At 44.3% G+C, this 14,961-nt stretch overlaps 1 protein-coding gene and 1 pseudogene across 3 annotated transcripts in view; both read left to right on the forward strand.

The window, feature by feature from the left end:
- Positions 1-996: 996 nt before the first annotated feature.
- Positions 997-14,961, forward strand: part of STK38 (serine/threonine kinase 38) — a 56,957-nt gene continuing 42,992 nt past the window's right edge. The window contains exons 1-2 of one of the 2 annotated variants that reach the window (XM_023212660.3): positions 997-1,313; positions 9,968-10,103. In XM_023212660.3, coding sequence (XP_023068428.1) covers positions 9,973-10,103 — 131 coding nt within the window. In that variant the 5' untranslated portion in view covers positions 997-1,313; positions 9,968-9,972. The remainder of the gene's footprint in view (positions 1,314-9,967; positions 10,104-14,961) is intronic. The other variant, XM_023212659.3, reaches the window with a different exon arrangement.
- Positions 1,381-5,114, forward strand: LOC111542979 (annotated as a pseudogene). The gene has a single exon (XR_002731717.3). The product of XR_002731717.3 is annotated as a tropomyosin alpha-3 chain pseudogene (transcript).

Raw genomic sequence — 14,961 nt, forward strand, 5'->3', positions numbered from 1 at the left:
CTGGCCAACTAAAAACATTTTTTTAGAGGTGGAGTCTCCTTATGTTGCCCAGATTGGTCTCAAACTCCTGGGCTCAAGCGATCCTCCCACCTGGACCTCCCAAAGTGCTGGAATTACAGGCACGAGCCACCGTGCCTGACCAGAAGTGATTTTTGTAAGAGGCTAGACAAAAGGAAACTGGGCTTTGAAGATGAAATGAATTAATGACTCGCAGCACATGCTTCCTTCTCTCCCTAGATGGCCCCTTTGCAGGCAGTCAGGGACCATGTCTCATTCATCTTCGTTTCCAGGAGCCTGACACTTTGTAGTTGAGGGCGTTGTGCTTCATTCTCAAGAAACGAGGAGTGCCCAAAGGCCATTAAACTTGGCACCTCTTTACCCCCTAAAGTAGTACAGAATAAGAGTTGGGTGGCCTTGAAAAGCACGTTCTTCTGTTCACACTGGATCGCCCTCTGTGCAACCTCCCAAACCTATGAGAGCTCACTTATCCTAGGTAAGGTCCTTACTTTGAGGAAGAGGAGGGGGGCCAAAGGCTCCAGCAGACCTGCTCTACACGGGGTAGGGGAGTAGGTGGCAACTATACAGGTGATAACATTTCATATAACTACACACACACACACACACGCACATGACTGCATGCCAAACAGGTTAAATCCGAGTATGGTCTGTAATGAAGTTAATTGTATTGGTTTAGTTAATTGTATTGTGCCAATGTCAATTTCCTGGCTTTCAGAATGTTGTATCTTATGAAAAATGTTGAGGTAAGCTGGGTGGGTGAAGGTATACGGAACCTGTATATATTAATTTTGCAACTTCTTGTGAGTCCATAATTATTTCGAAGTAAAAAGTAAAATAAAAGAAAACAAGGGAACTTCCCCCTCAGCCCAGCCTACTTCGCGACCGCCCCACGCTCACACATCTGGCCTCGCCCAGGTCCCGCCAGCTCCGGGCAGGGGGTGAAGGGAGGGGCAAGGCGGGGCCACGCACGCGCAGTCCCTCAATCCCGGCCGCACCGGGAAGTCGCGCATGCGTAGTCTCGGCCCCGGGTTGCCGCTCCAGCCCGTCTCCGCGGCGGGGAAGCGGGCTGCCTTGGCTCCTTAGCGCTCCCGTCTTTTCCGGCAGTTGGAACGCTTCCTGTTGTCCTCACCCGCAACCGCCGGTCGCCCCCTGTCTCAGAGACCCTCACGCGTCCACTCCCGTCTTTGGCTCGTCTGCCGCCGCCGGGGCTTCGCCAGCCTTCCCATCGAGACTACTGGCAGAAGGGGCGTCTGCGGCTCTCCGCCGCCCCCAGCCCTGCCTCTCCCGGGGCTCTGGTGAGTTGCTTGCTGCCGACGTCTTCACTCCATGCCAGGGTTCTTCTTTTATCTCCTCCTTCCCCAACCGCCGACTCCTCGGGCTTTCTCCTTCTCGCCGACGCCCTCTTTCAAGCCCTAACCTCTCAGCCTCTCGTCCCCTCTCCTCCCGTCTTCAGCCCTCTTCTTCCCCCGTCTCCAGATGCCCCTTGTTGGCCCTCCACATTTTCCCAGTCCCAGCCTCTCCACCCCGTCCTTTCTGTTTCTCCTTCTGCAGTTGGAGCGGGAGCCAGGCTCTCCTTTCCATGTTGCCACCTTTGTCTGCTCCCTCCACCAGTCAGTCCCTCAGGGATCTCGGTCATCACCAGTTTTCATCTCCTTTTCCTTCTTCTGGGGTCTGTGAACTGTAGTCTGAGGCAGAGATGTCGAAAGCCCCCTTGGGGTGTGGTATCTTTGAGTCGGCTCCTTTCTCCGTTAGTCTTAAGATACTGGGCTTCAGATAAGCTTAAAATCACAGGAAAAGGCAGGGAAGTTTCTTAAGAAGAGAGTGGAAAAGCAACAGCCAGAGGAAAAGAAAAAGTCGATAAGGGTTTAGAGGAAGGTCTGTGTCAGAAAGCGGGCAGAATGGCCGGCAGAGAGACCAGATCTCTCAGTTCACTCTGAAACGACTAAAAGACACGGAGAGAAACTTGTTCTTTTTGAAATGCACCGAGGAGGGTTGGAGTGAAGTAGACCCTGAGTGTCTCCACCCTTTCAACTCACCCTGCCTCTGAATTAGCCAGGCAGTATATTTGGTTTCCCTAAACATAAAACAACCACCACCACGATAACAGACTCTCCTCCTCACCCTAAATGTTAGATACCAGCTTCCTCGTAAGAGGAGAGAACACTATAGCAAACCATTTCATGTCCCAGCCCTATCCCCCGTCACACATAAACATCACACATAAACAGCTCACGCTAGGAATGGCCATCAAAAATGGGTATTTTTCCTAGTTAATCTTTCTTAAGGTGCTAAGTGCATGGCACTATGCATGAAATGGGGGACGAACATTAAAACAAGTATAAGACATGGTGCTTGCTTTCTAGTGTAGGTAGAGATTACTGTTCAGTAGGATTTACAGTTCAGTGGGAGAAATTAGACATGCGGCTTAAGCAGTAATCTTAGCTTCAACGTTGAATCGTCCAAATGAAAGATAATGGGTTGTCAGCCGCAAAGAAATAAAGTCCAGATTGTTGCGAGAGGGCTGTTTATAGTGATCATAGAGTACTGTTGTAAAGTCAATCAGTTAGCCAGGCATAACCATATAGATTGAATCACATAATGCTTTTCATTTGACTTCCTTTTGAGTTTGCAGGCCTTAGCCTGACTTTTATGAGGATCAATTCCTTTTGTTAATTTTTAAAACTTTGAAGAATTTCTCAGCCTCCTGTTATTTCCTAATTCTGCAGAGCTGAAGAATGAAACAAATAGGGCAAAGGCCTCCGATGGCTTCTAGGTCAGGGCAGGAAGGCTTGAATTATGGAAAACCTGAGGGATAGTCCTGTCTTAAAAGTTGGCCGACCCCATAAACCTATAAATTGCTATAGGGCAATATTAATTACATCTTTTGATTAAAGGATATTAGAATTAGGCTAAATTTTTTTATTACAACAGAGGAAGTGGAGGAGGGTTTAAAGAAAGGTCAAAGGGAAGGAGAGTGCAATCTTTATCATTTTATTAGAAACTCTAAAAGTTGAGAGGAGGCTGCAACTCCGAGTGGAGGAGGCAGGAACCGGAGCGCGAGCAGTAGCTGGGTGGGCACCATGGCTGGGATCACCACCATCGAGGCGGTGAAGTGCAAGATCCAGGTTCTGCAGCAGCAGGCAGATGATGCAGAGGAGCGAGCTGAGCGCCTCCAACCAGAAGTTGAGAGAGAAAGGCGGGCTCGGGAACAGGCTGAGGCTGAGGTGGCCTCCTTGAATCGTAGGATCCAGCTGGTTGAAGAGGAGCTGGACCGTGCTCAGGAGCGGCTGGCCACTGCCCTGCAAAAACTGGAAGAAGCGGAAAAAGCTGCTGATGAGAGTGAGAGAGGTTATGAAGGTTATTGAAAACCGGGCCTTAAAAGATGAAGAAAAGATGGAACTCCAGGAAATCCAACTCAAAGAAGCTAAGCACATTGCAGAAGAGGCAGATAGGAAGTATGAAGAGGTGGCTCGTAAGTTGGTGATCATTGAAGGAGACTTGGAACGCACAGAGGAACGAGCTGAGCTGGCAGAGTCCCGTTGCCGAGAGATGGATGAGCAGATTAGACTGATGGACCAGAACCTGAAGTGTCTGAGTGCTGCTGAAGAAGAGTACTCTCAAAAAGAAGACAAATATGAGGAAGAGATCAAGATTCTTACTGATAAAACTCAAGGAGGCAGAGACCCTTGCTGAGTTTGCTGAGAGATCGGTAGCCAAGCTGGAAAAGACAATTGATGACTTGGAAGATAAACTGAAATGCACCAAAGAGGAGCACCTCTGTACACAAAGGATGCTGGACCAGACTCTGCTTGACCTGAATGAGATGCAGAACGCCCCAGTCCCACCCTGCTGCTGCTCCTCCCTCTGACCCAGACTCCGCCTGAGGCCAGCCTGCCCGAAGCTGACCTTTAACTGAGGGCTGATCTTTAACTGGAAGGCTGCTTTCTCCTTTCGCCGCCCCCTCCTTCCCTGTGTCTTTTTCGCCAAACTGTCTCTGCCTCTTCCCGGACATTCCAGCTGGGCTAGAGGGTGAGCACCTTTGGAAACAACATTTAAGGGAATGTGAGCACAATGCATAATGTCTTTAAAAAGCATGTTGTGATGTACACATTTTGTAATTACCTTTTTGTTGTTTTGTAGCAAACATTTGTAAAACATTCCAAATAATTCCACAGCCCTGAAGCAGCAATCGAATCCCTTTCTCACTTTTGGAAGGTGACTTTTCACCTTAGTGCATATTCCCTTCTCCATAGAGGAGAGGAAAAGGTATAGGCCTGCCTTACTGAGAGCCAAACAGAGCCCAGGGAGACTCCACTATGGGAAACCTCATTGCTCTGTACAAAGTACAAGCTAAACCAGAAAGGTGATTCCAGGAGGAGTTAGCCAAACAACAAAAACAAAAGAATGTGCTGTTCAAGTTTTCAGCTTTAAGATGTCTTTGGATAATGTTATTTCTATTTTTATTTTTTTTCATTAGAAGTGACCAAATTAAGATGGTAAGACCTCTGAGACCAAAATTTTGTCCCATCTCTACCCCCTCCCAACTCTAACAGAATGGATCATGTCCCCCTTACGTTGAGTTGACCACTTAATTGCTTTCCTGCCTCCTTGAAAGAAAGAAAGAAGATTGTGTTTTTGCCACTGATTTAGCCATGTGAAACTCATCTCATTACCCTTTTCTGGGTTTGAAGCTGCTGTCCCTAGAAGTGCCATCTCATTGTGCTTTGTATCAGTCAGTGCTGGAGAAATCTTGAATAGCTTATGTACAAAACTTTTTAAATTTTATATTATTTTGAAACTTTGCTTCTTTGGGTTTGTGGCACCCTGGCCACCCCATCTGGCTGTGACAGCCTCTGCAGTCTGTGGGCTGGCAGTTTGTTGATCTTTTAAAATTTCTTTCCCTACCCAGTCCCCATTTTCTGGTAAGGTTTCTAGGAGGTCTGTTTAGGTGTACATTCTGCAGCTTATTGGCTTAAAATGTTACTCTCTGATGTGGTCTCCTTGGGGCCGATTGGGAGAAAGAAATCAATAGTGCAACTGTTTTGATACTGAATATTGACAAGTGTCTTTTTGAAATAAAGAACCAGTCCCTCCAACAAAAAAAAAAAAAAAAAAAGAAACTCTAAAAGTTGAAAAACACTCTGCTTAAGAATTTGTTGGTCTAATATTTGAGCATCTTTGAGTTCATTTAATGTCCTTTTGATCTTTTTAAAAGTTTAGGTAGTAATGCCAGCTACTTAAATTAGTCAAAACATTTTTGATATACCCATCAGTGTAAATGTAGTCTTTATTCTTTCTTTTTTGAAACGGATTCTCACTCTGCCACCCAGACTAGAGTGCAGTGGCGTGATCTTGGCTCACTGCAACCTCTGCCTCCAGGGTTCAAGCGATTCTCCTGCATCAGCCTCCCAAGTAGCTGGGATTACCGGTGCCCGCCACCACACCTGGCTTTTTTTTTTTTTTTTTTGGATTGTTAGTGGAGACGGGCTTTCACCATGTTGACCAAGCTGATCTCCAACTCCTGACTTCAGGTGATCCACCTGCCTCGGCCTCCCAAAGTGCTGGGACTACAGGCATGAGCCACCATGTCCAGCCATCTTTATTCTTTAGCTTTGTTGACAACTAAAAATCATTAACTTGTTCAACTTACATTTATTAACTGTCTGTTATATGGATGGCACTGTTTGCCTTAGGGTTAAATATTAGCAGATTGTTGTATTTTGTTTGTTGTTGTTGTTGTTGCTGTTTTTAAGACAGGTTCTTGCTCTGTCCCAGGCTGGAGTGCGGTGGCACAAGCCGAACTCACTGAAACCTCTGCCTCTCCAGCTCAAGCAATCCTCCCACCTCAGCCTCCTGAGTAGCTGGGACTACAGGTGTGTGCTACCACGCCTGGCCAATTTTTTGTATTTTTTTTGTAGAGACGGGGGTTTTGCCATGTTGCATAGACTGGTCTCAAGCACTCTCCTACGTCTCCCTCCCAAAGTGCTGGGATTACAGGCATGCACCAGTGCCCTGGTAAATGGTTACATTTTTATGTTGAAGTAATTTCATTTGTTAAAATGTAACTACATATATGTAATTTCTTCAGGAATTTTCAGACAAGGAAATACAAAACTCTCACTTGCTTTTGACATGTTTTTAGATCTGGTTTTTAAATTTCTTCACCAAACACACTTAGAGTGCATGTGGTTTTCATTGTGGGTGGAGGGGGTACAGGCTGACAAATAAGGAACCACACCCAAGCTTCACAAACCAAACAGAGGTTGTTTTTTTTTTTTTTTTTTTAATCCTTTAGTGATACTGTAAAACATTTGAGTTTGCTTTGGTATTAGTTGAAACTTCCCCATAGAAAATAATGTGATATTTTACAGTAAGGGAGCTCTGAATACAGTGTCTTAAATTTGTTTTTACTGATCTTTTTGGCACATGATGAATCAAAATGTTTGACTCTCAAGTAGAGCCTTGGTTTTGAATCTCTGCTCTGAAGGGATTATTTATGTGATTTTTGTCTGAGTATCTTTTTAAATAATTGCTTTTTAAATAAATTTAAGGCTTTTTTGAACAAGTGTTTTATAAGCCTTAGTTTAATTCACAGAACAATTTAAAAAGCTACTAAGTATTAAGAGGGAAACCTTAAAGCTTTTCTTAAAATGCACTATCTTTGAAAATGGTCCTTGGCTGGGTGCGGTGGCTCATGCCCATAATCCCAGCACTTTGGGAGGCCCAGGCAGGCGGATCATCGGAGGTCAGGAGTTCAAGACCAGCCTGGCCAACATATCGAAACCCCATCTCTATTAAAAATTAGCTGGGGGTGATGGCATGTCCTAGTAGTCCCAGCTACTTGGGATGCTGAGGCAGGAGAATCACTTGAACCGAGGAGGCGGAGGTTGCAATGCACCAAGATTGTGTCACTGCACTCCAGCCTGGGTGACAGAGCGAGACTCCATCTCAAAAAAAAAAAGAAAGAAAGAAAAATGGCCCTTTGTCTCTCATGATTCTTTTTTGCCACGGTTGTAGGGGGTGGTAGAGACAGGGTCTTGCTATGTTGCCCAGGCTGGTCTTGAACTCCTGGGCTCTTGAACTCCTGGACTCAATCTCCCTACCTCACCATCCCAAAGTGATGGGATTACAGGCATGAACCACAGTGTTCAGCCTCTCCTAATTTTTACTCAGCTTTATATTAGGATGAAGAGACAGAGAAGTAGATCATGTGGGAGGTAGGAATGGTAAAAATAAAATATTGAGCACTATTGGCTGGCTGCGGTGGCTCATGCCTGTAATCCCAGCACTTTGGGAGGCGGAGGTGGGCAGATCACAAGGTCAGGAGATCAAGACCGTCCTGGCTAACACGGTGAAACCCCGTCTTTACTGAAAAATAGAAAAAATTAGCTGGGCATTGTGGCAGGCGCCTTTAGTCCCAGCTACTTGGGAGGCTGAGGCAGGAGAATGGTGTGAACCTGGGAGGCAGAGCTTGCAGTGAGCTGAGATTGCACCACTGCACTCCAGCCTGGGTGGCAGAGCGGGACTCTATCTCAAAAAAAAAAAAAAAAAAAAAAAAAAAATTGAGTGCTATTGCCAATGCTAGAGTGAGTCAATGTTAGTGAACAGTTTGGCCAAGTGTGATAATACAGGTTAACTGAAATATCTGGAGGCAAATGAGATTTTATTTTATTTATTTATTTATTCTTTGAGACAGAGTCTCGCTCTGTCGCACAGGTGGAGTGCAGTGGCATGATCTCAGCTCACTGCAACCTCTGCCTCGTGGGTTCAAGCAATTCTCCTGCCTCAGCCTCCTGAGTAGCTGGGATTACAGGCGCCTGCCACCATGCCCGGCTAATTTTTGTATTTTTCATAGAGACAGTGTTTCACTGTGTTGGTCAGGCTAGTCTCCAACTCCTGACCTCAGGTGATTCGCCTGCCTTGGCCTCCCAAAGTGCTGGGATTTCAGGTGTGAGCCACCATGCTCAGCTGATTTTATTGTTTATTTTTGAGACTGAGTCTTGCTGTGTAGCCCAGTCTGGAGGGCAGTAGCATGATCTCGGCTCACTGCAACCTCTGCCTCCTGGTTCAAGCAATTCTGCCTTAGCGTCTGGAGTAGCTGGGACTACAGGCATGTGCCACACAACTGGTTGAACACGAGATTTTAAATTTAGGAAAAAATATTCTATAACTTATCTAAACCCATTGGTGGTATTTTTTTCTTATGTAAAATGAGGAAGTTAAGATCTCTCGTTTTTAAGATATTGCTACTTCTACCACTAGAATTGTGATTCAGGTTTTTTTGTCATATTGCTCCCTTTAAGACGTACGTCTTTATTTTAACTTGTAAATTCAAATAAACGGCAAACATTTATCAAATACCTTAAGGCTGTGTCAGAGCGTGTATGTATCAGTAGATTACCATTTTAATCATAGATTTTTCTTTTAACTGTGGATAAAAATTGGTAACAGTATATGCTCATGGAAGAAAATACAGAAAAACATGGACTGGGTGCAGTGGTTCACGCCTGCAATCCCAGCACTTTGGGAGGCCAAGTTGGGTGGATCACTTGAGGTCAAGAGTTTGAGACCAGCCTGACCAGTGTGGTAAAACCCTGTCTCTACTGAAAATACAAAACAAAACAAACAAAAAAATTAGCTGGGCTCGTTGGCTGGTGCCTGTAATCTTAGCTACTTGGGAGGCTGAGACATGAGAATCGCTTGAACCCGGGAGGCAGAGGTTGCAGTGAGCTGAGATTGCATCACTGTACTCTAGCCTGGGTGACAGAGTGAGACTCCACATCTCAAAAAAAAAAAAAAAAAAAAAAAGAAAAGAAAAACATGGAAAAAGCACAAGCAAGAATAAAATTTTCTATTTTCACTACCTACAGGTATGCCACTAATAACATTTTGATTATATTTTCAAATATAAATATTTGAAGTACAGGCGGTGGCTCACACCTGTAATTCCAGCACATTGGGAGGCCGAGGTGGGCAGATCACGAGGTCAGGAGATTGATACCATCCTGGCTAACATGGTGAAACCCCATCTCTACTAAAAATACAAAAAATTAGCCGGACGTGGTGGCAGGCACCTGTAGTCCCAGCTACTGGGGATCCTGAGGCAGGAGAATGGTGTGAACCTGAGAGTGTAGGTTGCAGTGAGCGGAGATCATGCCACTGCACTCCAGGCTGGGCGAAAGAGCGAGACTCTGTCTTGAAAGAAAGGAAGGGAGGGAGGGAGGGAGGCATATTTGTGTGGGCCAGGCACGGTGGCTCACACCTGTAATCCCAGCACTTTGGGAGGCCGAGGCCAGCGGATCACCTGAGGTCGGGTGTTTGAGACCGGCCTGACCAACATGGAGAAACCCCGTCTCTACTAAAAATACAAAATTAGCTGGGCATGGTGGCACATGCCTATAATCCCAGCTATTCGGGAAGCTGAGGTAGGAGAATCACTTGTGGTGGTGAGCCAAGATCATTACATTGCACTCCAACCTGGGCAACAAGAGCAAAACTCCATCTCAAAAAGAAAAAAAAAAAGATACATTTGTGTGACTTACGTGTACAGGTAGAGTTGCCTCTGGTTTTCTGATTGTTGCATGGTATCTCCTGTGCAGCCACAGCTCTTTATTTTCTTACTTAAGTGCCTCCAACTTCCCATAACACAAATTAAGGCGTAGTGAACATCCTGTGTATGTCTGTACTGAACATCCTGTGTATGTCTCTTTAGAAGCCTATGTGGTAGTTTCTCTAGTCTTTATACCGAGGGGTGGGATTTCTGGGTCATAGGGCAGTAATTTATATTTATTTTCACTAAGTGTTCTCTTTGTCTGGCTTTTGTTTCATATTACCTGTTTGTCCTCCAGAAAACTTGCACCAAATTACATTCCTGCCAGTAAGGTAGGAGAGTTCACAATGGGTGGATTCTAACTCCAAATCTAATACCTCTTCTTTTCTTTGTTTCTAGCAGCCATGGCAATGACAGGCTCAACACCTTGCTCATCCATGAGTAACCACACAAAGGAAAGGGTGACAATGACCAAAGTGACACTGGAGAATTTTTATAGCAACCTTATCGCTCAACATGAAGAACGAGAAATGAGGTAAAGAATTTTGTTTGAAAAAATTGTGTCATGATTGTGGCATTCCTTTCTCGTATTGTAAAACACTTATAATGCTGAAAGGAGACAAGAATAGTAGCAGCCTTATTATAGACTATCACAATGGAATGACAGTGATAGGGATTTTCAGAGTCCCTGCCATTAACCCACTTATGCCTACAAGTCAATAACACAAACTTCTATTGAAATCCAAGAAATAAAAATGGTACTTGGGAGGTTGAGGTGGGAGGATTGCATTAGCCCAGGAATTTGAGGCTAGCCTGAGCAACAGTGAGAAAAATAGGCCCAATCCTAAGAGTTAATTGTTAAGGCAGTGTGGTATAATGGAAGAGCAGCCCTTTTGGAGTCAGACCTGGGTTTAGAGTCCTGCCAGTTTCATTACACAGCTATATGAAGCTCTAATAAGTTCCATAGTCTCTCTGTGAATTGGTTGCCTCATCAGGAAAATGGGGTTAATACTACTTGCCTTGCAGGATTGCGTTGGGGGTTAGATATAACATATATGAGTATATACCATAGTGTTTCACACATAGTAGTCACTTAGTTAATGGTTGTACTATCAGCTATGTTATTACTAATCTGGTATATACTGTCCACTTAGTAACTCATTATTTATTTACTGTTTTTTTTTTTTTTTTTGAGATCGAATCTTACTCTGTTGCCCAGGCTGGAGTGCAATGGCATGATCTCAGCTCACTGCAACCTCCACCTCCTGGGTTCAAGCGATTCTTGTGCCTCAGCCTCCTGAGTAGCTGGGACTGCAGGTGTGAGTCACCATGCCTGGCTAATTTTTGTATTTTTAGTAGAGACGCTTGGCCATAACTCATAATTAAAAAATTTTTTCCCAGCCAGGTGCGGTGGCTCACACCTGTAATTCCAGCACTTTGGGAGGCTGAGACGGGTGGATCACGAGGTCAGGAGATCGAGACCATCCCGGCTAACACAGTGAAACCCCGTCTCTACTAAAAATATAAAAAAATTAGCCAGGCGTGGTGGCGGGTGCCTGTAGTCCCAGCTACTTGGGAGGCTGAGGCAGGAGAATGGCGTGAACCCAGGAGGTGGAGCTTGCCGTGAGCCAAGATCAAGCCACTCCAGCCTGGGCGACAGAGCAAGACTCCGTCTCAAAAAAAAAAAAAAATTTTTTTTCCCAATATTTTACTGTGAAAGTATTCAGAAGTACAGAAAACTTGTAATAATTAAACAGTGAATATATACGTATATATCATCTAGAGTCTATAGTGATTATTTATGGTATTTATTTAACTACGTGTCCATCTATCCATTCTTGTATCTGTTCATTAATCCATCTTAATTTCCTTTTTTCAGAGTCTTGTTCTGTCACCCAGGCTGGAGTGTAGTGGCACAGTCTCGGCTCAATGCAACCTCTGCCTCCTGGGTTCAAGCAATTCTCCTGCCTCAGCCTCCCGAGTCACTGGGATTACAGGCATACACCACCACTCCCAGCTAATTTTTGTATTTTTTTTTGAGACGGAGTCTTGCTGTGTAGCCCAGGCTGGAGTGCAGCGGCCGGATCTCAGCTCACTACAAGCTCCGCCTCCCGGGTTTATGCCATTCTCCTGCCTCAGCCTCCCGAGTAGCTGGGACTACAGGCACCCGCCACCTCACCCGGCTAGTTTTTTGTATTTTTTTTTTTAGTAGAGATGGGGTTTCACTGTGTTAGCCAGGATGGTCTCGATCTCCTGACCTCGTGATCCGCCCGTCTCGGCCTCCCAAAGTGCTGGGATTATAGGTGTTAGCCACCGCGCCTGGCCAGTCCATCTTAATTTTTGCCTCACTTCAAAGTATGTTGTAGACATCAGTATACTTCTGAATATTTCTGCTTATATAACATTAACTAGAGTTCAATATTTATACTTTTTGGGGAAGGGTGTAAAATTTATATACAATGAAATTCACAAGTTGAGGGCTACCATTTTATGAGTTTTGACAAATGCATACACTTGTATAACTTAAACCTTTATCAAAACAGACAACATTACCTCTCCCAGAAAGTTTTCATGCCTCTTGGTTCTTCCATCTTAGACAACCACTGTTGTGATTTTATGTCTTTCTTTGTTTTTTTTTTTGAGACGAAGTCCCGCTCTGTTGCCCAGGCTGGAGTGCAGTGGCGCGATCTTGGCTCACTGTAAGCTCCACCTCCCGAGTTCATGCCATTCTCCCACCGCAACTTCCCGAGTAGCTAGAACTACAGGTGCCCGCCACCATGCCTGGCTAATTTTGTTTTTGTATTTTTAGTAGAGACGGGTTTTCACTGTGTTAGCCAGGATGGGCTCAGTCTCCTGACCTCGTGATCCACCTGCCTCCACCTCTTAAAGTGCCAGGATTACAGGCGTGAGCCACCACGCCCGGCCGTGATTTTGTTTCTATCCTAGTTTTGCCTATTTCATGCAAGTGGAACACATAAATGGAAACGTAGTATGTACTCGTTTGAGCAAGGCATCTTTCATTTAGCATAATTTTTTTGTTTTTGAGACAGGGTGTTGTTTTGTTGCCCAAGGTGGTGTGCAGTGGCACAATCATAGCTTGCTGCAGCCTTGACCTCCCAGGCTCAATTGAGTCTCCTGCCTCAACCTCCCAAGTAGCTGGGACTACAGGTGCATGCCACCACGCTTGGCTAATTTTTAAATTTTTTTGTAGAGACAGGATCTCACTTTATTGTCTAGGCTGGTCTTGAACTCTGGGGTTCAAGTGATCCTCCCACCTTAACCTCCCAAAGTTCTGGGACTACAAGTGTGAGTCACCACACCTGCCAGCGTAATGTTTTTGAGGTTCCTCTGTGTTGCTGTATGCATCAATAATTTGTTCCTTTTTATTGTTGGTACTATTCTGTCTTCTGACTATATCTTCTTAGTTTGTTTATCCATTCTCCTATTGATAAACACCTGGGTTCTTTTCAATTTTTGGCTATTTTGAATAAACTTCTATGAACATTTTTGTACCAGTGTTGTGAGCATTTGTTTTCAGTTCTCAGGTAAACATCTAGAGGTGGAATTTCTGAATCATATACATACATATATGTTTAGTTTTATAAGAAACTGCTGGGCCGGGCGCAGTGGCTCAAGCCTGTAATCCCAGCACTTTGGGAGGCCGAGACGGGTGGATCACGAGGTCAGGAGATCGAGACCATCCTGGCTAACACAGTGAAACCCCGTCTCTACTAAAAAATACAAAAAACTAGCCGGGCAAGGTGGCGGGCGCCTGTAGTCCCAGCTACTCGGGAGGCTGAGGCAGGAGAATGGCGTGGACCCAGGAGGCGGACCTTGCAGTGAGCTGAGGTCCGGCCACTGCACTCCAGCCTGGGCCCGAGCGAGACTCCGCCTCAAAAAAAAAAAAAAAAAAAGAAACTGCTAGACCTTTAGACCTTTTTCCAAAATATTATTACTATATGAGAGTTCCAGTTACTTTACATTTTTGCTAACATTTGTGTTGTCAGTGTTTTAGTTATTTTGGTGGATATTTAGTGATACCTCACTGTGATTTTTAGTTTGCGTTTCCCTGATGACGAATGATGTTGAACATTTTTATGTACTTTTTGGCCATTTGTGCATCTTCCTTTGTGAAATGTTTGTTCAAATTTTTCGAGCATTTAAAAAAATTGAGTTGTCTTTGTTATTGAGTTGCAGGAGGTCTTTGTTTGTCCTACATATCAGACCTTTGTCATGTGAATGTTTTGTAAGAAATCTCTCCCAATCTGTGGCTTTCCTGCTCATCTTGTTAACAAAGTTTTTAGGCAAGCAGACGTTTTAAATTTTGATGAAATAAAATTTGGCATTTTTTACATGGTTATTGTATTCTGTGACCTTTTTAAAAAAACCTTTCCTCTTTTTAAAAAATTAACTAATTTGGGGCCAGGCATGGTGGCTCACACCTGTAATCCCAGCACTTTGGGAGGCTGAGGCGGGCGGATCATCTGAGGTCAGGAGTTCGAGACCAACCTGACCAACGTGGAGAAACCCCGTCTCTACTAAAAATACAAAATTAGCTGGGTGTAGTGGTGGCGCATGCCTATAATCTTAGCTACTCGGGAGGCTGAGGCAGGAGAATTGCTTGAGCCCGGGAGGCGGAGGTTGCAGTGAGACGAGATCACACCATTGCACTCCAGCTTGGGCAACAAGAGCGAAACTCAGTCTCAAAAAAAATAAAAGTAAAATTTTAAAAAACTCTTAATTTTTTTTTTTAGAGTCAAGGTCTTGCTATATTGACCAGGCTGATCTTGAACTCCTGTCCTCAAGTGATCCTGCCGCCTCAGCCTCCCAAAGTACTGGACTTACCAGGTGTTAGCTACTGTGCCTGGTCAGAAACCTTTATTTATCCCCAAGTCATAAGGATTTTCTCGTATGTTCCATTTTGGAAGTTTTTTAGGTTTAGTTTTTACATTTAGTTCTGTGATCCATTTTGAATTAATAGGTGTGTATGTATGATATGAGATGGGGAGTTGAGATTGATTTTTATCCTTTTGATATCCAGTTATTTTAGCACCATTTGTTGAAAAGATCTTCCCCTATGAGATTGCTTTGGCACTTTTCTTGAAAATCAAGTGACATATAGGTGTGAATTCATTTCTGGGCTTTCTTTTTCTGTCCCATTGATCTCTTCATCTGTCCTTTGCCAGTATCACCCTGTTTTGATTACTGTAGCTTTGTAGTAAGTTTTGAAGTCAGGTAATGTGTAAGTCCTCCAGCTTTGGTCATTTTATTTTAAGATTGCTTTGAATATTCTGTGTTCTTTGCATTTTATTATAAATTTTAGAGTCATCTTATTCTACAGAAAAGCCCAATGGAATTATGTTGCTTTTTTTTTTTTTGAGACGAAGTCTTGC

Source organism: Piliocolobus tephrosceles, chromosome 5 (genome assembly GCF_002776525.5).
Source record: "Piliocolobus tephrosceles isolate RC106 chromosome 5, ASM277652v3, whole genome shotgun sequence".
NCBI lineage: Eukaryota > Metazoa > Chordata > Mammalia > Primates > Cercopithecidae > Piliocolobus > Piliocolobus tephrosceles.